We start from the raw sequence: 26,956 nt of genomic DNA on the forward strand, positions 1-26,956 counted from the left end.
ACCTGATACAGACCATGGTGTGAATGTAATTTTTTTTTTTTTTTTTTTTTTTTAGGTTTGGTGTTCCGTAATTGACATAGAATATTCAGGATATCATGGCAGGCTCCAGATTAAGGGTTTAACATGGCTTTTATGGCAATCGGCCTAGAAGAGAGCAAGAGAACTGATGTACTCGACCTGCTTTTAGAAGTTAAGTCCCTTGTCGATCCAGACACCGATGTAGTGATATAATGTAGTCCCCTTGAGGTCTTCAGTTTGTATGCGGAGTTGGACGAGGGAATTTTAGGCTTGATTCCAAGAGCCTTCGATTTCTCAGCTGAAGTCTTGAGACAGAGATTCCTGAGGGAGGTAGATATGAGGCTTGCTGAGCCCTGTGTAGCTGCTGTCTAGGCCCTCTCACAACGAGGGCAAAGTCCTCATAGCTTGGTAACATCATACCTGTAGATGAATGGTTCAGAGAACCGACACGTTGATAAATTAGACACATGTGCAACTCTTGGGTATCTTTATTGAGGAAACGTTTCGCCACACAATGACTTCATCAGTCCATACAAAGGAGAAACATAAAGAACAGGGGAAGAATGAGGTAATCAGTCCCTCAACCTTGAGTCGATGTGGTCAGTCCATCAATTTTGAATAGAATACAGCATATGTGCGGAGAAGTGGCTTGTATACCGTAGGCAGGAGAGGTGCAGCAGTCGTAGGTGGTGTTACATTTATCCAATGTGGAAGTAGGTCGTGCCCAAGGGTTAGGCAAGCGAAGAATTCCCAAGTATTAAGATCTAATTAAGTTCCCAAGAGTTGCATATGTGTCTAATTTATCAACGTGTCGGTTCTCTGAACCATTCATCCACAATCCTGTCAGACACTGTAACTTCTTGGGTTCTTAATACTTGGGAATTCTTCGCTTGCCTAACCCTTGTTACCCAAGTGTGGTCACTTGTTACCCAAGTGTGGTCACTTGTTACCCAAGTGTGGTCACTTGTTACCCAAGCGTGGTCACTTGTTACTCAAGTGTGGTCACTTGTTACCCAAGCGTGGTCACTTGTTACTCAAGTGTGGTCACTTGTTACCCAAGTGTGGTCACTTGTTACTCAAGTGTGGTCACTTGTTACCCAAGTGTGGCCACTTGTTATCCAAGTGTAGTCACTTGTTACCCAAGTGTGGCCACTTGTTATCCAAGTGTAGTCACTTGTTATCCAAGTGTGGTCACTTGTTATCCAAGTGTAGTCACTTTTTATCCAAGTGTGGCCACTTGTTATCCAAGTGTGGCCACTTGTTATCCAAGTGTGGCCACTTTTTATCCAAGTGTGGCCACTTGTTATCCAAGTGTAGCCACTTGTTATCGTTGTTGCAGCTGATTGATAACCATCATTATCTGTTACATGATAACCTTGTGTGGTTATCATGTCTGTTCTTGACCTCTCAGTCAACATGGGCGTCTCTGGTGTTGTCAGACTTTCTTATTTTAAAAACTCTGGTAATCAGTGTTGCAGCTATTCTTTGAAACTTTTCAAAATTAGCTGCATTTTTTTTAAATGTGGGCACAACCACACTACAGGATATTAAAATTTTGGCTTAATATATCTTGTAAACAGGTTTTTTTTTTATATATAAATTTCCGGCTATTTATTATTTTTTTCACAATTTCGCTTATACGATCTTCTAATGGCAACCTTCTTTTAATAATGGCTTCTATGCCCCTCTTTCTTTTATACTTTCATTATATGTGTCCTTATTTCACTTTCTCCCATTTCCTCTATATGGCATTAATCAGCAACATATGTTACGCTGCAGGAGTGTGGGTGTAGTGAGCCTGGCAGCTGAGCTGGGTGAGTGTACCAGCAGTCACAGTGGTACAGTGAGTGTACTGGTCTACACAGAGAGGGGAGACACTAAGACAGTACTGGGAGAGGAATTATTAACTTGGTCATCACAGGAGTATGCTCTCCCTGTCCCGCCTCACCTCCAGCTTCAACACACACGGTAAGTAGTCACCTGACCTGCCACCAGCACCCTGGATCATCAAGCAGTCAAGGGGGGTATCTGGTCTCAAGGCCGGGAAACTATATTATTTTACTGACGGAAATTCTAAAACCGTAAGCGTCACACAGGTAATCAGATTTGATACAAAAGATAGGAGGGTAGCTCCAATTCTTTGGATTAGGAGCCCTTCATTAGCAGAAGACACCCACCTGGAAGGGTGTGAGTTTAGATCTCTTCAGATACTGCGAAGTTCCACTAATTTTTAAAGAGATAAACGGCTAAGCCAGTGGAAGGCCTCGGTTAGATGACAAACACCTCCAGCTGTGGGTCATGACATGAATAAGACCCGCGTCAGGAAACACTTGTCCTGTTTCCTGACAAACCTTACTTAACCTAAGGTCAACTTACAGTCACTGGTTACAGCTCATCTAAACATTGTTACAGCTCATTAAACATTGTTACAGCTCATTAAACATTGTTACAGCTCATTAAACATTGTTACAGCTCATTAAACATTGTTACAGCTCATCTAAACATTGTTACAGCTCATTAAACATTGTTACAGCTCATCTAAACATTGTTACAGCTCATTAAACATTGTTACAGCTCATCTAAACATTGTTATAGCTCATCTAAACATTGTTACAGCTTATCTAAACATTGTTACAGCTCATCTAAACACTGTTACAGCTTTTCTAAAGATTGTTACAGTTCATCTAAACATTGTTACAGCTCATCTAAACATCGTTACAGTCACTCTCAGTATACCACTCACGTAAAGCCTGTATATTAGTTAGTCTTACTGCAGGTACTGAAAATCTAAGATAGTTACTATGAATCACTCATTGTTGCAGCTGCTGTAGAATCAACACTACTGTAAGAGTTGTAAATTTGCCATCATGTAGGTACTGTAACCTACCACTAGCCCGAGTTACTGTAACCTGGAACTTGCCCCAGGTACTGTAACCTGACGCTTGTACCAGGTACTCTAACCTGACACTTGTACCAGGTACTGTAACCATACAATTGCACGAGGTACTGTAATCTTACAATCGCCCCAGGTACTGTAACCTAACACATGTCCGAGGTACTGTAACCTGACACTTGTGCCAGGTGCTGTAACCTCTCACTTGTCCCAGGTACTATAACCTGACACTTGTACCAGGTACTGTAACCTCTCACTTGCACCAGGTACTGCTACCAGGTCCCAAGTACTGTAACCTAACACTTGTTCCAGATACTGTAACCTGACACTTGTACCAGTTCTGTAACCTGACACTTGGGACGCCAAGCCCATGATGATTCTCTTCCAATCGCTTGTTCTCTCTAGGCTGGAATACTGGTGTACACTAACGGCCCCTTTCAAAGCAGGCGAAATTGCTGACCTGGAGAGTATACAAAGAACTTTCACGGCACACATAAGTGCGATAAAGCACCTAAATTACTGGGAACGGTTGATATCCCTTGATTTGTATTCCTTGGAAAGCAGGCGAGAAAGATACATGATAATATACACTTGGAAAATCCTAGAGGGATTGGTACCAAACTTGCACACGACAATCATTCCCCATGAAAGCACAAGACTCGACAGGAGATGTTACATTTCCCCAGTGAAAAGCAGGGGCGCCACGAGTACAGTAAGAGACAACACAATAAGTGTCAGGGTCCCAAGACTATTCAACTGCCTCCCAGCATACATAAGGGTGATTACCAATAGACCCCTGGCTATCTTCATGAAGTCACTGGACAGGCACCTATAGTCAGTACCTGACCAGCCCGGCTGTGAGTCGTATGTCAGTTTGCTTAAGGCCAGCAGTAACAGCCTAGTTGATCAGACTCTGATCCACCACGAGGCCTGGTCTCAGACCGGGCCGCGGGGTCGTTGACCCCCGAAACCCTCTCTAGGTATGTCATGTGGGTCCTTAAGGAGATACTGGAGTAAGGAATACACTCGATGGATGATTTGGAGTCGTATAATATGAGTCTTGAGGGAAAGAGACCAGGTCTGCCTGGCGAGTCTATGCCTATGTTGAAGTGAGAGAGAAGCCACTGGATAGCTGCTGACGTGCGAGTGGCTCGTGACGTCACACTAGCCAGGGAGCCGATCTATAACATAGCTGGGAATCTAAGTATACTACACAAGTAATTAAGTAATCAGTGACACACTACTGACAGGTATACTCCAGGTGTTCTAGGTACTGTAACCTAACACTGCCTCGGTTTCTTTATCCGCATCACTGTAGGATGTGTAGATTCCAATCACTGTAGGTTCCCATCACTTTAGGTTCCCATCACTATAGGTTATTATCACTGGAGGGTACATCACTGTAGGGTAGATTCCCATCACTGTAGATTCAAATCACTAGGTTCCCATCAGTGTAGTTTCCCATCACTGTAGGTTCCCCATCATTGTAGGTTCCATCACTATGGTTCCATCGCTCTAGATTCCCAACACTGGAGGTTACATTACTCTAGGTTTCCATCACTGTAGGTTCCATCACTGTAGGTTCCCATCACTCCAGGTTCCCATCACTGTAGGTTCCCATCACTGTAGGTTCCATCACTGCACGTTGTGTAGGTTCCCATCACTGTAGGTGCCCATAATTGGAAGTTTCCATCACTGTAGGTTCCATTACTGTAGCTTCCCATCACTGTAGTTTCTACAGTTCAAGGTTCTATCACTCTAGAATCCCATCCCTGTAGGTTCCCATCACTCTAGGTTTCATCACTCTAGGTTCCCATCGCTGCAGGTTTCCATCACTCTAGGTTCCCATCCCTGTAGGTTCCCCTCACTTTAGGTTCCATCACTGTACGATTCCATCACTGTAGGTTCCATCACTCTAGATGGCATCACTGAAGGTTCCCATCACTGCAGGTTGTGTCACTGCGGGTTACCTTCCTATCACTATAGATCCCCATCACTGGAGGTTACATTAATGTCGGGTCCCAACACTGTAGGTTCCAATCATAGTAGGTCCCACATCACTTTAGGTTTCACCACTGTAGGTTAGCATCAAAATAAGATCCCAATACTGGAAGTTCCCATCACTAAGTTCCCATCACTGTAGGTTCCCATCAATGCAGGTTCCATCGATATAGGTTCCATGATTGCAGATTCCCATCATTATAGGTTCCATCACTGCAGGTTCCATCACTGCAGGTTCCATCACTGCAGGTTCCATCACTGCAGGTTCCATCACTGCAGGTTCCATCACTGCAGGTACCATCACTGCAGGTTCCATCACTGCAGGTTCCATCACTGCAGGCTACCATCACTGCAGGTTCCATCACTGCAGGTTCCATCACTGCAGGTTCCATCACTGCAGGTTCCATCACTGCAGGCTACCATCACTGCAGGTTCCATCACTGCAGGTTCCATCACTGCAGGTTCCATCACTGCAGGTTCCATCACTGCAGGCTACCATCACTGCAGGCTACCATCACTGCAGGCTACCATCACTGCAGGCTACCATCACTGCAGGCTACCATCACTGCAGGCTACCATCACTGCAGGTTCCATCACTGCAGGCTACCATCACTGCAGGCTACCATCACTGCAGGCTACCATCACTGCAGGCTACCATCACTACAGGCTACCATCACTGCAGGCTACCATCACTGCAGGCTACCATCACTGCAGGCTACCATCACTGCAGGTTCCATCACTGCAGGCTACCATCACTGCAGGCTACCATCACTGCAGGCTACCATCACTACAGGCTACCATCACTGCAGGCTACCATCACTGCAGGCTACCATCACTGCAGGCTACCATCACTGCAGGCTACCATCACTGCAGGCTACCATCACTGCAGGCTACCATCACTGCAGGCTACCATCACTGCAGGCTACCATCACTGCAGGCTACCATCACTGCAGGCTACCATCACTGCAGGCTACCATCACTGCAGGCTACCATCACCATCACTGCAGGTTCACTGCATCACTGCAGGCTACCATCACTGCAGGCTACCATCACTGCAGGCTACCATCACTGCAGGCTACCATCACTGCAGGCTACCATCACTACCATCACTGCAGGCTACCATCACTGCAGGTTCCATCACTGCAGGCTACCATCACTGCAGGCTACCATCACTGCAGTCTACCATCACTGCAGGCTACCATCACTGCAGGCTACCATCACTGCAGGCTACCATCACTGCAGGTTCCATCACTGCAGGCTACCATCACTGCAGGCTACCATCACTGCAGGCTACCATCACTGCAGGCTACCATCACTGCAGGCTACCATCACTGCAGGCTACCATCACTGCAGGTTCCATCACTGCAGGCTACCATCACTGCAGGCTACATCACTGCAGGCTACCATCACTGCAGGCTACCACTGCAGGCTGCAGGCTACCATCACTGCAGGCTACCATCACTGCAGGCTACCATCACTGCAGGCTACCATCACTGCAGGCTACCATCCTGCATCACTGCAGGCTACCATCACTGCAGGCTACCATCACTGCAGGTTCCATCACTGCATCCATCACTGCAGGCTACCATCACTGCAGGCTACCATCACTGCAGGCTACCATCACTGCAGGCTACCATCACTGCAGGCCATCACTGCAGGCTCCATCACTGCAGGCTACCATCACTGCAGGTTCCATCACCATCATCTGCAGGCTACCATCACTGCAGGCTACCATCACTGCAGGCTCACCATCACTGCAGGCTACCATCACTGCAGGCTACCATCACTGCAGGCTACCATCACTGCAGGTTCCATCACTGCAGGCTACCATCACTGCAGGTTCCATCACTGCAGGCTACCATCACTGCAGGCCATCACTGCATCACACTGCAGGCTACCATCACTGCAGGCTACCATCACCATCACTGCAGGCTACCATCACTGCAGGCTACCATCACTGCAGGCTACCATCACTGCAGGTTCCATCACTGCAGGCTACCATCACTGCAGGCTACCATCACTGCAGGCTACCATCACTGCAGGTTCCATCACTGCAGGCTACCATCACTGCAGGCTACCATCACTGCAGGCTACCATCACTGCAGGTTCCATCACTGCAGGCTACCATCACTGCAGGTCCATCACTGCAGGCTACCATCACTGCAGGCTACCATCACTGCAGGCTACATCACTGCAGGCTACCATCACTGCAGGCTACCATCACTGCAGGTTCCATCACTGCAGGCTACCATCACTGCAGGCTACCATCACTGCAGGCTACCATCACTGCAGGTTACATCACTGCACGCAACCATCACAGCAGGTTCCATCACCATCACTGCAGGCTACCATCACTGCAGGCTACCATTACTGCAGGCTACCATCACTGCAGGCTACCATCACTGCAGGCTACCATCACTGCAGGCTACCATCACTGCAGGCTACCATCACTGCAGGCTACCATCACTGCAGGCTACCATCACTGCAGGCTACCCTCACTGCCATCACTGCCGGCTACCATCCCTGCAGGTTCCCATCCCTGCAGGTTCCATCACTGGAGGCTACCATCACTGCAGGCTACCATCACTGCAGGCTACCATCACTGCAGGCTACCATCACTGCAGGCTGCCACCACTGCAGGCTACCATCACTGCAGGCTTCCATCACTGCAGGCTACCATCACTGCAGGCTACCATCACTGCAGGCTACCATCACTGCAGGCTACCATCACTGCAGGCTCCACACTGCAGGCTACCATCACTGCAGGCTACCATCACTGCAGGCTACCATCACTGCAGGCTACCATCACTGCAGGCTACCATCACTGCAGGTTACCATCACTGCAGGCTACCATACCATCACTGCAGGCTACCATCACTGCAGGCTACCATCACTGCAGGCTACCATCACTGCAGGCTACCATCACTGCAGGCTACCATCACTGCAGGCTACCATCACTGCAGGCTACCATCACTGCAGGCTACCATCACTGCAGGCTACCATCACTGCAGGCTACCATCACTGCAGGCTACCATCACTGCAGGCTACCATCACTGCAGGTTCCATCACTGCAGGCTACCATCACTGCAGGCTCCATCACTGCAGGCTACCATCACTGCAGGTTCCATCACTGCAGGCTACCATCACTGGCTACCATCACTGCAGGCTACCATCACTGCAGGCTACCATCACTGCAGGCTACCATCACTGCAGGCTACCATCACTGCAGGCTACCATCACTGCAGGCTACCATCACTGCAGGTTCCATCACTGCAGGCTACCATCACTGCAGGCTACCATCACTGCAGGCTACCATCACTGCAGGCTACTATCACTGCAGGCTACCATCACTGCAGGCTACCATCACTGCAGGCTACCATCACTGCAGGCTACCATCACTGCAGGCTACTATCACTGCAGGCTACCATCACTGCAGGCTACCATCACTGCTGTTTCCATCACTGCAGGTTCCATCACTGCAGGCTACCATCACTGCAGGCTACCATCACTGCAGGCTACCATCACTGCAGGCTGCCATCACTGCAGGTCACTGCAGGCTACCATCACTGCTAGCAGGCTACCATCACTACAGGCTACCATCACTGCAGGCTACCATCACTGCAGGCTACCATCACTGCAGGCTACCATCACTGCAGGCTACCATCACTGCAGGCTACCATCACTGCAGGTTCCATCACTGCAGGCTACCATCACTGCAGGCTACCATCACTGCAGGCTACCATCACTGCAGGCTACCATCACTGCAGGCTACCATCACTGCTGTTTCCATCACTGCAGGTTCCATCACTGCAGGCTACCATCACTGCAGGCTACCATCACTGCAGGCTACCATCACTGCAGGCTGCCATCACTGCAGGCTACCATCACTGCAGGCTACCATCACTGCAGGCTACCATCACTGCAGGTTCCATCACTGCAGGCTACCATCACTGCAGGCTATCATCACTGCAGGCTACCATCACTGCAGGTTCCATCACTGCAGGCTACCATCACTGCAGGCTACCATCACTGCAGGCTACCATCACTGCAGGCTACCATCACTGCAGGCTACCATCACTGCAGGTTCCGTCACTGCAGGCTACTATCACTGCAGGCTACCATCACTGCAGGCTACCATCACTGCAGGTTCCATCACTGCAGGCTACCATCACTGCAGGCTACCATCACTGCAGGCTACCATCACTGCAGGTTCCATCACTGCAGGCTACCATCACTGCAGGCTACCATCACTGCAGGTTCCATCACTGCAGGCTACCATCACTGCAGGCTACCATCACTGCAGGTTCCATCACTGCAGGCTACCATCACTGCAGGCTACCATCACTGCAGGCTACCATCACTGCAGGTTCCATCACTGCAGGCTACCATCACTGCAGGCTACCATCACTGCAGGCTACCATCACTGCAGGCTACCATCACTGCAGGTTCCATCACTGCAGGCTACCATCACTGCAGGTTCCATCACTGCAGGCTACCATCACTGCAGGTTCCATCACTGCAGGCTACCATCACTGCAGGCTACCATCACTGCAGGCTACCATCACTGCAGGCTACCATCACTGCAGGTTCCATCACTGCAGGCTACCATCACTGCAGGCTACCATCACTGCAGGCTACCATCACTGCAGGTTCCATCACTGCAGGCTACCATCACTGCAGGCTACCATCACTGCAGGCTACCATCACTGCAGGTTCCATCACTGCAGGCTACCATCACTGCAGGCTACCATCACTGCAGGCTACCATCACTGCAGGTTCCATCACTGCAGGCTACCATCACTGCAGGTTCCATCACTGCAGGCTACCATCACTGCAGGCTACCATCACTGCAGGTTCCATCACTGCAGGCTACCATCACTGCAGGCTACCATCACTGCAGGCTACCATCACTGCAGGTTCCATCACTGCAGGCTACCATCACTGCAGGCTACCATCACTGCTGGCTACCATCACTGCAGGCTACCATCACTGCAGGTTCCATCACTGCAGGCTACCATCACTGCAGGTTCCATCACTGCAGGCTACCATCACTGCAGGCTACCATCACTGCAGGCTACCATCACTGCAGGTTCCATCACTGCAGGCTACCATCACTGCAGGCTACCATCACTGCAGGCTACCATCACTGCAGGTTCCATCACTGCAGGCTACCATCACTGCAGGCTACCATCACTGCAGGCTACCATCACTGCAGGTTCCATCACTGCAGGCTACCATCACTGCAGGTTCCATCACTGCAGGCTACCATCACTGCAGGCTACCATCACTGCAGGCTACCATCACTGCAGGTTCCATCACTGCAGGCTACCATCACTGCAGGTTCCATCACTGCAGGCTACCATCACTGCAGGTTCCATCACTGCAGGCTACCATCACTGCAGGCTACCATCACTGCAGGCTACCATCACTGCAGGCTACCATCACTGCAGGTTCCATCACTGCAGGCTACCATCACTGCAGGTTCCATCACTGCAGGCTACCATCACTGCAGGTTCCATCACTGCAGGCTACCATCACTGCAGGCTACCATCACTGCAGGCTACCATCACTGCAGGTTCCATCACTGCAGGCTACCATCACTGCAGGTTCCATCACTTCAGGCTACCATCACTGCAGGCTACCATCACTGCAGGCTACCATCACTGCAGGCTACCATGACTAAGTCCTGTTACGCAGACATGCAGAAAAAAATATTTTATATAACATAGTTCCGGGAGTATACTGAAAGCGGACGTGTATTATTCCGTGAAAGTGGACGCGTTTTATTCCTGTGAGTCAGACAATGGCCGGGACAGGAGCTGATGAGAGGTGTGTTTAGTTCAGTACCAGACGGGTGGTGACGGGGGTAAAGTCATCATGTTTTGGACGGTAGTTTGAGTAGGTAATTCTGCTAAGTTTTTTAGTGTATACTATAGATGGTTGTGTTTAAGTGATCTCATGTTTATCTGTAAAACCCTAGCATGCAGAGGCCTGTGTTTTGGAGAGTATTTAACGTTGCCACTGTAGGCTATGTAGCCTGCGGAAAGGATGGGGGGGGGGTGTCACGGAGCCTCCCTGTTCATAAATATTCCTGGTTCTTAACGGCTGCTCACACTGCTGTCTAAGGGTTATAAAATTACACTGAAAAACACAGCAACTTTTGGGCCAGCATGTACTCATATATTAAACAATATTAATTATTATTAGGAAGGAAGGACAAAAATTCACCTATGTAAAATATATATCTATATTAATAATAGTAACTTATATACAACTTATAACCACGACAAGAAACCACCAGACTCCAGTTCACATTACACTAACACACTGCTACTGAGTTAAACAAAATAAATGAACATTTATGAACAGGGAGGCTCCGTTACACCCCCCCCATCCTTTCCGCAGGCTACACAGCCTACAGTGGCAACGTTAAATACTCTCCAAAACACAGGCCTCTGCATGCTAGGGTTTTACAGATAAACATGAGAGCACTTAAACACAACCATCTATAGTATACACTAAAAAACTTACCAGAATTACCTACTCAAACTACCGTCCAAAACATGATGACTTTACCCCCGTCACCACCCGTCTGGTACTGAACTAAACACACCTCTCACCAGCTCCTGTCCTGGTCATTGTCTGACTCACGGGAATAAAACGCGTCCACTTTCAGGGAATAATACACGTCCGCTTTCAGTATACTCCCGGAACTATGTTAAAAAAAATATTTTTTCTGCATGTCACTGCTTAACAGTGCCTATCACTGGAGGTTACATTACTCTAGGGTCCCATCACTGTAGGTTCCATCACTGTAGGTCCTGTTCACTGATGGTCATGTCACTGTAGGGTCTCATCACTGTAGGCTCCATCACTGTTGGTTCCCGTCACTGTAGGTTTCCATCACTAGGCTCCCATCACTAAAGGTTCCATCACTGTAGGTTGCCATCATTGTAGGGTCTCATCAGCTTAGGGTCCCATCATTGTACGTCCCCACTACTGTAGCTTCCCATCATGGCAGGTTCCCATCATTGCAGGTTTCCATCGCTGTAGATTCCATCTCTACAAGTTCCCATCACTGTAGGTTCTATCACTGTACATTCTCATCACTGTAAGCTTCTATCACTGAAGGTACCCATCACTTTGTTCCCATCACTGCAGGTTCGCATCACTGTAAGATCCCGTCACTAGAGGTTCCCATCACTGCCGGTTCCCATCGCTGCAGGTTCCATCACTAGGTTCCCGTCACTAAGTTCTCATCACTGTAGGTTCCATCGCTGTAATAATAATAATAATAATAATAATAATAATAATATCTTTATTTACTACAAGTACATGTACAAGATATACAATCCAAGCTGATATCAATGACATACTACTGTATAGAAAGCCGCTTGTTATGTAGAGCATTTCGGGCAAATTAGGTCAGTTTTGTCCCAGGATGCGACCCACACCAGTCCACTACCACCCAGGTACCCATTTAATATTGATGGGTGAACATAGGCAACAGGTGTCTTAAGGAAACACGTCCTAAAGTTTTCCAGCCGTACCGGGGATTCGATCTCCGGATCGAGGTACGGTACATCACTGTTAATTCCCGTCACTGTAGGTTCCCTCACTGTAGATTCCAATCATTGTAGGTTCCCATCACTGTAGGTTACTATCACTTTAAGTTCCTATCACTGCAAGTACCCATCACTCTACGTTTCCATCACTGCAGTTTGCCATCATTGTCAATTCTCATTACTTAGGTTCCCATTTCTGTAGGTTCATATTACTGTAGGGACCAATCACTGTAGGATCCCATCACTGTAGGTTCCCATCACTGTAGGTTCCCATCACTGTGCCATCTTATCACTGTAGGTTCAATCACTGAAAGTTCTAATCACTGCACGTTCCCATCAGTGCAGGTTCTCATCGCTTTAGGCTCCCATCACTATAGGTTCCATCACTGTAGGTACTCAGCACTGTAGGTTCTCATCGCTGTAGGTTCCCATTGTTGTTCCTTCTCATCACTGTAGGCTCCTATCTGTTCAGGTTCCATCAATGTTTTTCCATCATCGCAGGTTCCCATCACTGTAAGTTCCCGTCACTGGAGGTTTCCATCACTGTAAGTTCCCGTCACTGGAGGTTTCCATCATTGCAGGTTCTCATCACTGCAGGTTTCCATCACTGTAGCTTCGCATCACTGTAGGTTCCCATTACTGCAAGTTCCATCACTGCAGGTTCTCATCACTATAGATTCTATCACCGTAGGTTTCATCAGTCTCGTTCCCATCACTGTAGGTTCCTGTCACTGCGAGTACACATCGCTGTACGTGTCCATCGCTGCAGGTTCCCATCACCGTAAGTTCTCATCACTTAGTCTCTCATTTCTGTAGGTTCATATTATTGGAAGGTCCCATCACTGTAGAGTCCCATCAATATATGTTCCCATCACTGCAGGTTTCCATCACTATAACTTCGCATAACTGTAGGTTCCTTCACCGCAAGTTCCAATCACTGAAGGTTCCCATCAGTGCAAGTTCCAATCACTGAAGGTTCCCATCAGTGCAAGTTTCCATCACTGCAGGTTTCCATCACTAGGTTCACACCACTATAGGTTGTATCACTGTAGGTTCTCGTCACTGCAGGTTTCTATAACTGCAGGTGCCCATCACTGTAAGTTCCCGTCACTGGAGGTTCCCATCACTTGAGGTTCCCATCACTGCAGGTTCCATCGCTAGGCTCCCATCACTAAGTTTCCATCACTGTAGGTTCTCATCACTGTTAATTCCCGTCACTGTAGGTTCCATTCCTGAAGAATTCCATCACTACAGATTCCCATCACTGTAGGCTTTCATCACTGTAGGTTCCATCACTGTAGATTCCAATCATTGTAGGTTCCCATCGGTCTGGTTCCCATCACTGTAGGTTACCGTCACTTTAGGTTCCTATCACTGCAAGTACCCATTACTCTACGTTTCCATCACTTCAATTTCCCATCACTGTAAGTTCTCATTACTTAGGTTTCCATTTCTGTAGGTTCATATTACTGTAAGGACCCAACACTCTAGGGTCCCATCTCTGTAGGTTTATGTCACTGCAGGTTCCCATCACTGTACCTTCGCATCACTGTAGGTTCTATCACCGCAAGTTTCAACCACTGCAAGTTCCCATCAGTGCAGGTTCCCATCACTGAAAGCTCCCATCACCGTAGGTTCCATCACTGTAGGTTCTCATCACTGTATGTTCCCATCATTGTAGCTTCCCATCACTGTAGGTTCCCACCGCTGTAGGTTCTTATCACTGCAGGTTCTGTGTGGAGCAGAAGGGTCCTGGAAAGAAGGAACTGGACGTGTGGTTGCTGGAGTTCCTCAGACTGTTACCATGGCTGCCATCACAACCTCAACACTTCTTCCAGGTCAGTGCTGCCATCTCCAGTGATATCTCTTGCAAAGAAAGCTGTAACTCATGCAGTAATAATAATGGAAATATTAAGATTATTATTATTATTATTATTATTATTATTATTATTATTATTATTATTATTGATGTATTACTCGATGAGATGAAACCGTGTGGGTTATTTAGCAAATGAAGCCGTGTTGTTGGCTCGATCCTCCACCACTTCTTCGGGAAATGTAAATTGAGCAGGTAGAGGTACCACGATCATTGGCAGGTTTTGTGTATATGGTAGCAGTAGAAGCAACAACAGTGGCAGTACCAATAGTGGTAGCACCAGTAATGGTAGTACTAACATTAATGGTACCAACAGCAGTGACTCATCAGTAGTAACACAAACAGGTGTAGCATGAACGGTTGTAGCACCAACAGTGGCAGTACCAACAGTGACATCAACATTGGCAGCACCACCAGTTGCAGCACCAACAGTAGCAGCACCAGTAGTGGTAGCACCAGCAATGGCAGTACTGACATTAATAGTACCACCAGCTGTTGATAAATTAAACACATGTACAACACTTGGGTATATTTGTATAGAACTGAGGAAGCCACTGTGTGGCGAAACGTTTCCTCATTAAAGATACCCAAGTGTTGCACATGTGTCTAATTTATCAACTTTTCGGTTCTCTGAACCATTTATCTACCCATCAGTAGTAACATTAACAGTTGTAGCATCAATGGTTGAAACCCCAACAGTGGACGCCCCAACAGTGACAACACCAATAGTTACATCACTAACAGTGGCAACACCAATAACATTAGTACCAACATTGGTAACACCAACAACATTAGTGCCAATAGTGGTAACACCATTAGTATCAACAGTAGTAACACCTACAACATTAGTACCAACAGTGGTAAGACCAACATTAGAACCAACAGTGGTAACACTAACAACATTAGTACCAACAGTGGAAGCACCAACAACATTAGTACAAACAGTGGAAGCACCAACAACATTAGTACCAACAGTGGAAGCACCAACAACATTAGTACCAACAGTGGAAGCACCAACAACATTAGTACCAACAGTGGAAGCACCAACAACATTAGTACCAACAGTGGAAGCACCAACAACATTAGTACCAACAGTGGAAGCACCAACAACATTAGTACCAACAGTGGAAGCACCAACAACATTAGTAACATTTGTAGCATCAACAACATTAGTAACAACAGTGGAAGCACCAACAACATTAGTACCAACAGTGATAGCACCAACAACATTAGTAACAACATTTGTAGCACCAACAACATTAGTACCAGCAGTAGTAACACCAACAACATTAGTACAAATAGTGGTAGCACTAACAACATTAGTACCAACAGAGGTAGCACCAGCAGTGGTATCATTACCGCTAGTTTCCCTTATAAAGACTAGTTGCAGCAGCATGAAAGTTTGTTTTCACCTCCTGCCCTTGTTCACCTAACAGTAAATAGGGACCTGGGAGTTAGTTCATTGTTACGGGTCTCATACACAGAGTTGGCCATATACCTAATGTAAACCCGGGCTTTGAAAATAGCTTAGGGTGGATAATAGCTCTGAGCTATAAATTAAGATGTGTAGTATTAATAAGAAGAGAATATTGGGTATTGATGTACACAGGCGCGCGTGAATCTGGAGTGCGGAGGCGAGGTGAGTGAGGTGGATGTGGAGACCAGTTCTGATGGTGGAGGAACCTGGACCTCACTACACCGGCGCTGTCTACCTGGAGCCTGCTCAGGCGCACACTCAGCCCTCACATCTGCTCTACTGCCAGAACACATCGACAGGTCAGCCCCACATTTTTTTTCTGTCCCTGTTGAGATGTTACATGTATGATCGACACATGACAGAGTCACAGATTAGCCCCATAATATTTCTGTCTCTTTCTGTGTTGGAATGTTAGGGCTAATAATGTACGGCAAATTGAACTTCCTGCAGTTCTCAAGTGGCTTCGAATCCTTGCGAGCTTCTGTTTAGAGGTCTCCGGTGTCACTCATCCATCACCTACTGTATGTACGTGTCCTTGTAAGCTATCATAAACAAAGCCGAGTATTTGATGTGAAGACTGACCATTTCACATCAAAAAAAATATTTTCATCAATAAATATTTATTTCCACATAGTTTACGCAGCACACTAAACTAACAGCGGCTTCAATGTTAGTAATTTTCTTAATTTACTCGAATTCTGAACATCACAGACGTGCAATAATCGTCATGTTATGTAGATACATTCCAAGCCTTTCAGGTTCTGATTTGTAAAGCTGTATTAAAGCGTGACAACCTTACCAGCTTAAGCTCATTACATGGTATCTTAACTTTACTTTGTCGCTGTTTGAATCAGGTGACACAGTGTATGGCTTCTCTTGCCTCACTTGGGAAAAAAAGGTGAATGATGTGATCTGAGTGGTTATATAGGCAAGAATATTGTGTTTCATTGGATGTTTACTTCCTGAGTTTAAAGGAAGAGGATCGCATTACTGCCTTTCATATAATAGGCCTCAGTTTAGGCCTAAAAATGGTCAAATTTACAAAAAAAAAAAAAAATCAAGGGAATTCCTGTTTTCACAAAAATGTTCTTAAGAATCTGTGAACAACTTTTAAAAAATGTAGACGAGGAACTTGTCTAAAATGATATCTAAAATATGGCTGGAATATGTCGCTTTCTAACCAGGACGACACCATTATTTGTCATTATTGTGTACAAATATGGTTTCTGCACACAAGATAACGGTTTGTGAATTAAAAATAATATCTGATGTGTAGTTTGATCTTCGTTTAAATCTTTTTGAGGAACCTGTTAATCTAACATCATTTAAAAGCCCAGTCAAGAAGTTGTCAGTGGAGAGTGTTAAATACTTTACAGACATAGATGACTGTGTTATGTAAGATGTCTTTGACCACTGGACTGCCAACAGTTGCACTGCGCAAAAAGGGGAACAATGGCAACAACAAATTTGCTGGACTAAAAGTGCTGACATGATTACTATTACGATAAACTTTATAAATAATAGGCGATGTTAGTCTATGGGATTTCGATAGAGAGTCATACTCCAGTTATATCGTAATAAGGATTTATTTCTGATAATATAATTTAATCTTGTATACAGATTAATAAGGAGATCAAAAAATTTTGTAAAATACACTTTTAATATAACGTAGATAACGTTTTTGACTTAAGTTATTTTAATTGTACCTTTTTGTTAGTTATTATATATAAACACAAACTTTATACACAACTTATAAATTACCATAACCTTCGTTCTAGCTGAACGGGCCTTTTATATAACTATGATCAATAAAGTTACAGCATCTCTATTTTCCGAGACGATTAAGGTGTTCACTAGAATAGTCGAAATCTCTCAACACATGAGAACTTCTATACACTGAAAGTTTCACAAGATCTCACAATTTCTGGTGACTTTAGAGAATAAAGCTCTAGACTAATAGCTTCTCAATGTAAGTTAAAATGAGGAAGCAATGAAGACCTCCATACCCAGAGAGATGCTGTACCTACTACTTTACTCCACTCAACTCTGACGTAGCTCGCGTCAGGCGAGTAGTAACCAGAAGTGAGGTTATACAAACATTAAATGGTTGTTATCACTGGTCAGTGATCTATCCAATACATACATACATATATATATATATATAATATATATATATATATATATATATATATATATATATATATATATATAGATATATATATATAATATATATATATATATATATTATTTTTTATTATCACACCGGCCGATTCCCACCAAGGCAGGGTGGCCCGAAAAAGAAAAACTTTCACCATCATTCACTCCATCACTGTCTTGCCAGAAGGGTGCTTTACACTACAGTTTTTAAACTGCAACATTAACACCCCTCCTTCAGAGTGCAGGCACTGTACTTCCCATCTCCAGGACTCAAGTCCGGCCTGCCGGTTTCCCTGAATCCCTTCATAAATGTTACTTTGCTCACACTCCAACAGCACGTCAAGTATTAAAAACCATTTGTCTCCATTCACTCCTATCAAACACGCTCACGCATGCCTGCTGGAAGTCCAAGCCCCTCGCACACAAAACCTCCTTTACCCCCTCCCTCCAACCCTTCCTAGGCCGACCCCTACCCCGCCTTCCTTCCACTACAGACTGATACACTCTTGAAGTCATTCTGTTTCGCTCCATTCTCTCTACATGTCCGAACCACCTCAACAACCCTTCCTCAGCCCTCTGGACAACAGTTTTGGTAATCCCGCACCTCCTCCTAACTTCCAAACTACGAATTCTCTGCATTATATTCACACCACACATTGCCCTCAGACATGACATCTCCACTGCCTCCAGCCTTCTCCTCGCTGCAACATTCATCACCCACGCTTCACACCCATATAAGAGCGTTGGTAAAACTATACTCTCATACATTCCCCTCTTTGCCTCCAAGGACAAAGTTCTTTGTCTCCACAGACTCCTAAGTGCACCACTCACTCTTTTTCCCTCATCAATTCTATGATTCACCTCATCTTTCATAGACCCATCCGCTGACACGTCCACTCCCAAATATCTGAATACGTTCACCTCCTCCATACTCTCTCCCTCCAATCTGATATTCAATCTTTCATCACCTAATCTTTTTGTTATCCTCATAACCTTACTCTTTCCTGTATTCACCTTTAATTTTCTTCTTTTGCACACCCTACCAAATTCATCCACCAATCTCTGCAACTTCTCTTCAGAATCTCCCAAGAGCATATATATATATATATATATATATATATATATATATATATATATATATATATATATATATATATATATATATATATATAATGAAAACATTAAAGATGAAAATGAATATGTAATATTATAAAGCTGATTAACATCGTTTTATCTATTAACGACGACACTCGCAATGTAATATTAGATAGATGAACAAAACTGCAAGACATATATTGAGAAACCACATCTGGGCGTAACAATTACTGTAATAAGAATATTATTGGTCGTGATCTTAAGGTAAAGACGGAAACTCCAACAGTCGTGCACTTCCTTCACAGAAGCAAGTGTTCAGTTTCCGTCAGCACTGCTTGTTCTGTGCTCAGCCTGTCTAGCCAACATAGAAGAAGAAAGAGTCTGTTGACAGAGTGGCCCTCCCTGCGAGAACAAAAGATTTCCAGTCTACTGTAGAAAAGATCTATACAAATCGGGAGGATAGTTTGTCTGGTAAAGTTCGCAGCAGAATTGAATTAACAAAAGATCCACATGCTGCAGTCTCCGTCTACCACCAGTTCTGCAGCATTTCCTTAATGTATCAGTGTTTTACTGAGGAATCAACACAGAAACAAGTGGGTAGACTTATAAAGTCACAACAAGAGGAAGTATGCTACAGTCACTGAATACCTCATAAAGAATAATGATGAACAGATAACAGTGAGTAATCTGGCAAACAAATGAAAGAGTTCTGGGAAGATTCTTACAGTGTGAATTACATAAAACAGAAAATAGAGGATGATTTCAGTAACAAAGTTATCATCATGATAAAAGCAATATTGTGACATTCATAATCACTGTATTAGTTATACGGAACAGTTTATACTGAATAAGGTCAGACTTGTCTAGCTCTAGCAGTTCAACTGCCCAACCATTTTGGTTCAATGTTTCTGCTGGCTCTACAAACAAGCATGATTTCTGCTTGTCATATTCAGAGGTGAAGAAGTTGGTGATGTGTACAGCAGCCTCACAAGGTACAGATATTCCTGGACTAACCCCTGACCATTTTGTCCAGAACTTGGCAGATAATGTTGACCACATTGTGAGAACATTGGAGGGGATGAATACATTTACGAAATGGGCATTATTACAACGATAATGTCAGGGATGTGGCGTGCCCCGAGTAAGTTACATTTTATTAGACTCGTCATTGAATTGGGAATTCAGAGTGTAGCAGTTCCGGGACCCCACTTTTGTGCTTATTGTCCAGTTCAAGTCGCCAATCACCTGGAAGCAGGCTACTTCACCCAAGGTGACGTTACTTCAGCTTACCTAGTTGAGTGGCAGACCTCCACAGAAACTGGTCGTGATCACTCATGTTTATGACTCTGAATAGTACCATTTCATTCTGTACAAGGTGTATATATTGGTGACCGAATACAATGGTAAAGAAATCTACCCCTGCTTGCTTTCCTTGTCTTGCTCTTTTCTGCTGAGTGCTTTGTTTGCTGAGTTAATTACGACCAGGTGCTACAGGTATGTAGACTACAACCTGTGTTAGCAATAAGGATTAAAGAGAAAGGATCCAGTGCCTAGGTACACTGCAGCAACTGAAACAGCACTTGTAAAGGCGAAGACCAGCATCTTCTGTAAACCATCAGACAAAACATTGAATCTCTTGATATTTCAGAAGCAAATGAACATTAAACAAATTAAACAGGAGTAGAGATTGGATCTTCTGTTGAAAGTAGTATAGCCATTACGCTCATCAAGGCCTGGATGGTCAACATTGATGCAGACTGTTAGTCAAGGAGACTATCCTGGAAAAGTCATCTGTTTCTTGTCTGTCAGTGATAGACATGAGTTCAAGTGACGTTAGTTGTGTCTATTCAATGCTGAAATTTGTCTCGTCTTCGTAGAAGCAAGTCGGTATCATGTTTCGCCAGTAATCACCTTTGATCAGCCCTTATGGTGGAAGACACAGATGATAATTTCTAATGAACTAAGAGTAGAGCCAACCAACATCTGCTGAATGGCTCTACTCTTCATGTAATATTACTAGCAAAGACCTTCAGTGACTTAGTGTATGAATCATTAGATAATTATCAAGATTCACAGGCCAGTGGATACTCCTTGCACAAAGGACTGGACGATGATGATTTTCCAGCAACTTGGACTGGAGGGATTGAAATTAATACAAAATAAGTTGAATATATGTAGGACGGTACAAGCAGTTCTGGAGCTGAAAATCTTTCCAGTGATTTGGAAGTTGCCTCAGTCGATGAAGACCTGAGTGAGGCAATAAAGATGATGACCAATTGATGAAATGAGAAATTTCTGCAGAAGAAAGGTGCTGTAATGGCAAGCCTGACCATATTCAGGGAAGGCTAAATCAAGAAAAAGAATCGTGATAAATCATTGGACTGTTTGCCTCTGGAATGAGTGCATGGAAACAATCAACATTCATCAGTGTTGAGAGAACGAGAAGCTGGAAGCTCCATCTGAAAGCTATTCAGGAAAGTTGCCATATTTTGTGGCAGCTGGGCACAGTCTAAATGCTAAATCCGGATTCTTCCATGCACAGTAGATGCTCAAGCTTTTATAAGATCCAGGTGTCTCCAAAACCTTAGAGTCTGGACAGCATGTTATTCGCAGGAGTGACGGATACTGGGCTGGATTGTCATCAGATCTGGTGACAATCATGAGAGCCATAAAAGCCCCTGGAGGGTTAACACAAAACATGGGGATGTCTGAGTCCCAGCGTGCACAGCGGCTTCTGTGTCAGCATACTCTGACGTTAGTGGTACAATGAAAGAACTCACTGGTGTATCCGAGGACAAGTGACCAGCACAAGGAAGTCTCTCAAGCCAGGCAAGTAAGAGATGACAAAGATGCCAGAAGGCTTCTAGAGTATCTGCTAAAAAGATATCCCTTTTTCTTGGAATATACAACTCTGCAGAATACTACAACAGTTTTGACCGCTGAAAATACTGTTAATGCTGACAAGACAAAGATTCTTAGAATGAAAACACTGCAGTCAAGGGAAGGCATTAATGCGTATGAGTACACATTCAAGAAGAGTTCACAGGCGGTAACAATGGACACCAAAATGCGTGCAGAACTTGATGGGGCATCAGTTGCTTTAGATCCTCGGTATTCTTCCACTGGTTGTTGACTGCTGCACATGCTAGTGAAAACATAGCCAAAAGCTTTGAATATTAGTTCTTCAACTTCGCAACTTCACTCTTTGAACCTTCAGGGATGCCTATACAAGCAAACAAGGGAGTACTTGATGATACATTGTGGACAGCTATAGGCAAAGGCGGTGTCATGCCTAGTCCAACTAGAGATGAAATACAGCATGTACTTGGTGGTGACTCACTACTATGTCGAGCACCCTGGCCCAGAAATGCAACATTTGACTGTATGGCATATATATATATGTTGAATTTGTCTGCAGACATTCTGATCAATGCATATGCTTCAGGACCATGTGCCAAGGAAGTCACACACATAAGATGATCAAGGGTTGTGGTTAGAGCACAGGTAAATGTCGATAGAAGCATGATCATCATAACAAAGAAGGAACACTTCTTGGTAAATGTCTCAAATAATGAACGATTTATTTTGAACCTGAATGAGAAACTAGAGCAAGCAGGATGAAAGTGCATGCATGCTCTAGGACCTGCAGATATAATGATTATAAAAACAGCAGTTCATTATACTGTTGTGTTGCGTCATCATGCCGATATCACATCTGGTCGATAACATAGCAGCTAGAATAAAATAATATGGCATATTCAATGAACAGTCAAGTTTATTGATGTTAACATTTCTGCAACAGTGAATCTTCCAAGGAAGAAATACGTAACGCTGTGATAAGCAACACATGTCCAACGGTTAGGTATCTTTATTCCGAAACATTTCGACTACACAGTAGGCTTCTTCAGTCGAGTACAGAGGAGGCAGCAGAAGCACTAGAGATATAAAGACGATGTAATCAGTCTATCACCCTTGAAGATGTTTTTTGAGGTGGTCAGTCCCTCAGCTTGGAGAAGAGTTTTGTTCCATCGTCTGGAACAATGTGAAGATGAAGCACAATATTATAGAGACTTATGCACTGTCAAAGATGAGGAGCAGATAATCTTGACGACAGGAGAGACGGAACCCACAAGCAGAAGTAGAAATGTAATCACTGACGATTTACGGAGTAAACTTCAACCAGCGCATCACCTGTGTAGGTTCAGACTCGACCTCCCACATCAGCAGCTGCCCAGTTCTTGAGTCTGTTTCCAAGTTCAAGAGAGGATGGACAATGAACAGTTGAATCAGGGGAGAAATCATCCGAAAACTGCAGACTTACCATCGAGGAGATGTACGTGTAAGAAATTTGATCTGGATTGTTCACCTGCTTGGACCAGTACCTAGGTGTTAGCTGCAGGGAGCACCTTTGATTTCTTTGGACGATTCAGACGAAGACTTTGAGATCAACACGTTATACTGTATCTAATATTCTTTGTAAAATAAAAAAAATTGAAGATTGTTTAGGAATTACCTGCCCACATCTGGCTCAAAAATTAAGTACCACTATAATATGAATTACTTGTTTGTGGAACTCGTCCAGCAAGAATACGGGGAAAACCCGCTTTGCAATTTTGCAGCACTTAACGAACTTCCCTCACGTATATTTAGTTATATTTTTTATGTTACTTCTCCATACTGTTCGAACTGAATTCACGGGAAAAATATCTGTTCAATATTATGAAGTTCAACAACAAATTTACTGGACTCAACTTATTAACATTATGAGTTATTGAGGTATCCAACATTGACATTTAGGTTTCTTAACATAATGTACGTCACATGTAATAATATAAAAATAATAATAATAATATCTTAATTTCTACAAGTACATGTACAAGGTATACAGTCCTAACTGACAGCACTGACATACTACTATATAGAAAGCCGCTTGTTATGCTGGGCATTTCGGCAAATTAGGTCAGTTTTATCCCAGGATGCGACCCACACCAGTCGACTAACTCCACGGTGCACACTTTACTGATGGGTGAAAATGGGCAGTCGGTGTAAGGCAACACGCCCAATGTTTCTACCCTTGCCGGGAATCAAACCCGGACACTCACCGTGTGAAGCGAGAGCTTTTGCCACCAGGCCACGAACTACAGTGGACATTGTCTAGATTGCGCTTCGTCTAGTTCGGACATCAAGAGAAGGTGACGGGATGTTGCACCTTGTATCCGTTCATGGTATGTTTCTTCAATTTATTTACTGATTATCATTCGTTACAACTTACCTTGGGCTTATACATTGAAAAGCTTGCAACTTTGCACGAGAGGACATCTATCCTCTCGTGTTTAGCTCGTGACAGGAGTGCCTGTTTGCTGTTTCTGGAAAGCTGAGCGCACTGAAGCTTATGAAGGAAAGCAAGATCTAATAGGAAGGCTTCATAATGTCAGTAGAACACGTACCTCTGAAAATCTGCAGGTCTTTGTCTGCCGATAGTCTGCATCATCTTCCACCACTCACGAGCTCAAGGAGTTCCCATAACACCTCTTTTGTGCACAGTATGGAAAGATGCGATCCAGTCAGCTTCCATCATGCAAAATAATTTTCACATGACTTCTCTGTGAACTAGACGGAGTATAGTGAGTCAACTGACTGTGTCAGACCTAATGTAGCTGCACTACACACAATACCTGTGAGGATCACCAACACTAGATGCTGTGTTGCAACTAATATCTTGCAGGTGTGTGTGCACCTGCAAACTTCCAGATTGTACTTGCCTTTCTAATCTAGTAAAGTGAATTGACATGCGTAAGTTACTGACCTCTACCAACCAGTGAACTGATGATGATGAAAATAAATGGTATAAAATACCGACACAATGGAAACATAAACACATATGCAGTTTAATGTGATCCTTTATTGACAACGTTTCGCCCACACAGTGGGCTTTTTCAAGTCACAAACAGATCGGATTTTTGACTTGAAAAAGCCCACTGTGTGGGCGAAACGTTGTCAATAAAGGATCACATTAAACTGCATTTGTGTTTATGTTTCGAACTGAAGATGAGTTGATGATTTTAATTTCAATAAAGAGAATACACAATAAATAAATTGCAGCATCATTAATATAATCCACACCTGAAACATGCTGCACACACCTGAAACATGCTGCACACACCTGAAACATGCTGCACACACCTGAAACATGCTGCACACACCTGAAACATGCTGCACACACCTGAAACATGCTGCACACACCTGAAACATGCTGCACACACCTGGAACATGCTGCACACACCTGAAACATGCTGCACACACCTGAAACATGCTGCACACACCTGAAACATGCTGCACACACCTGAAACATGCTGCACACACCTGAAACATGCTGCACACACCTGAAACATGCTGCACACACCTGAAACATGCTGCACACACCTGAAACATGCTGCACACACCTGAAACATGCTGCACACACCTGAAACATGCTGCACACACCTGAAACATGCTGCACACACCTGAAACATGCTGCACACACCTGAAACATGCTGCACACACCTGAAACATGCTGCGCACCCCTGAAACATGCATGCTGCACACACCTGAAACATGCTGCACACACCTGAAACATGCTGCACACACCTGAAACATGCTGCACACACCTGAAACATGCTGCACACACCTGAAACATGCTGCACACACCTGAAACATGCTGCACACACCTGAAACATGCTGCACACACCTGAAACATGCTGCACACACCTGAAACATGCTGCACACACCTGAAACATGCTGCACACACCTGAAACATGCTGCACACACCTGAAACATGCTGCACACACCTGAAACATGCTGCACACACCTGAAACATGCTGCACACACCTGAAACATGCTGCACACACCTGAAACATGCTGCACACACCTGAAACATGCTGCACACACCTGAAACATGCTGCACACACCTGAAACATGCTGCACACACCTGAAACATGCTGCACACACCTGAAACATGCTGCACACACCTGAAACATGCTGCACACACCTGAAACATGCTGCACACACCTGAAACATGCTGCACACACCTGAAACATGCTGCACACACCTGAAACATGCTGCACACACCTGAAACATGCTGCACACACCTGAAACATGCTGCACACACCTGAAACATGCTGCACACACCTGAAACATGCTGCACACACATGTATGTTTCATGATCTAACATGTAAACTTATTGGTACTAGTATTTTTCCACTTAGATGCTACACATACAACATTTTATTAGGGAATCTTCATTAGTAAATGACCAAATCAGAAAATTTAAAGCTAACTCAAAGTTATGTCTATAACTTTCAGATAAATTTGCAGGATTGAGAAAATATATGTTAATATTGACCATGAAAGACCAAACAAGTAATGAGTGTTTAAATTCGGTAAATTAAAAAAAAAACACTATTTAAAACTTGAAAATTAAATGGTTTGTAAAAACAGAGTTTTTTATATGATTCACAAAACTGTTCCAGGTGACATCTTTAACCCAGAAAGTCTACTTTAAAATTTCCTAAGGAAATTACATTAATTTTTTTATATAACTTTGAATTTCGTTGTGCTGGGTTTGTATATCCAATAGAACGTAACTTTGAGAAAGTTGTCGCTCTCGAATACTTATGACATAGAAATATCATCCATAGATATAGACCAATTAACCAGGATTTACCACAATGGGAAAAATATTATCTGCGTCCATGGATAAATAGGGAATATACATAGGGAGACATTATGCAAATAAATAAATAAATAAAAAATAAATATATATGTATATATGCATATATTTATGAAGGAGAGGTACTAATGTTACAGTTTTATAACTGTAGTGGAAGCTTGCCTCT

General features: G+C 44.4%; 1 protein-coding gene across 1 annotated transcript in view; it reads left to right on the forward strand.

The window, feature by feature from the left end:
* Positions 1–26,956, forward strand: part of LOC128690364 (reelin) — an 871,665-nt gene that overhangs the window by 134,628 nt on the left and 710,081 nt on the right. The window contains exons 13-15 of the mRNA XM_070089797.1: positions 1,798–1,986; positions 14,207–14,315; positions 15,963–16,129. Coding sequence (XP_069945898.1) covers positions 1,798–1,986; positions 14,207–14,315; positions 15,963–16,129 — 465 coding nt within the window. The remainder of the gene's footprint in view (positions 1–1,797; positions 1,987–14,206; positions 14,316–15,962; positions 16,130–26,956) is intronic.

This window comes from Cherax quadricarinatus, chromosome 29 (assembly GCF_038502225.1).
Source record: "Cherax quadricarinatus isolate ZL_2023a chromosome 29, ASM3850222v1, whole genome shotgun sequence".
Classification (NCBI taxonomy): domain Eukaryota; kingdom Metazoa; phylum Arthropoda; class Malacostraca; order Decapoda; family Parastacidae; genus Cherax; species Cherax quadricarinatus.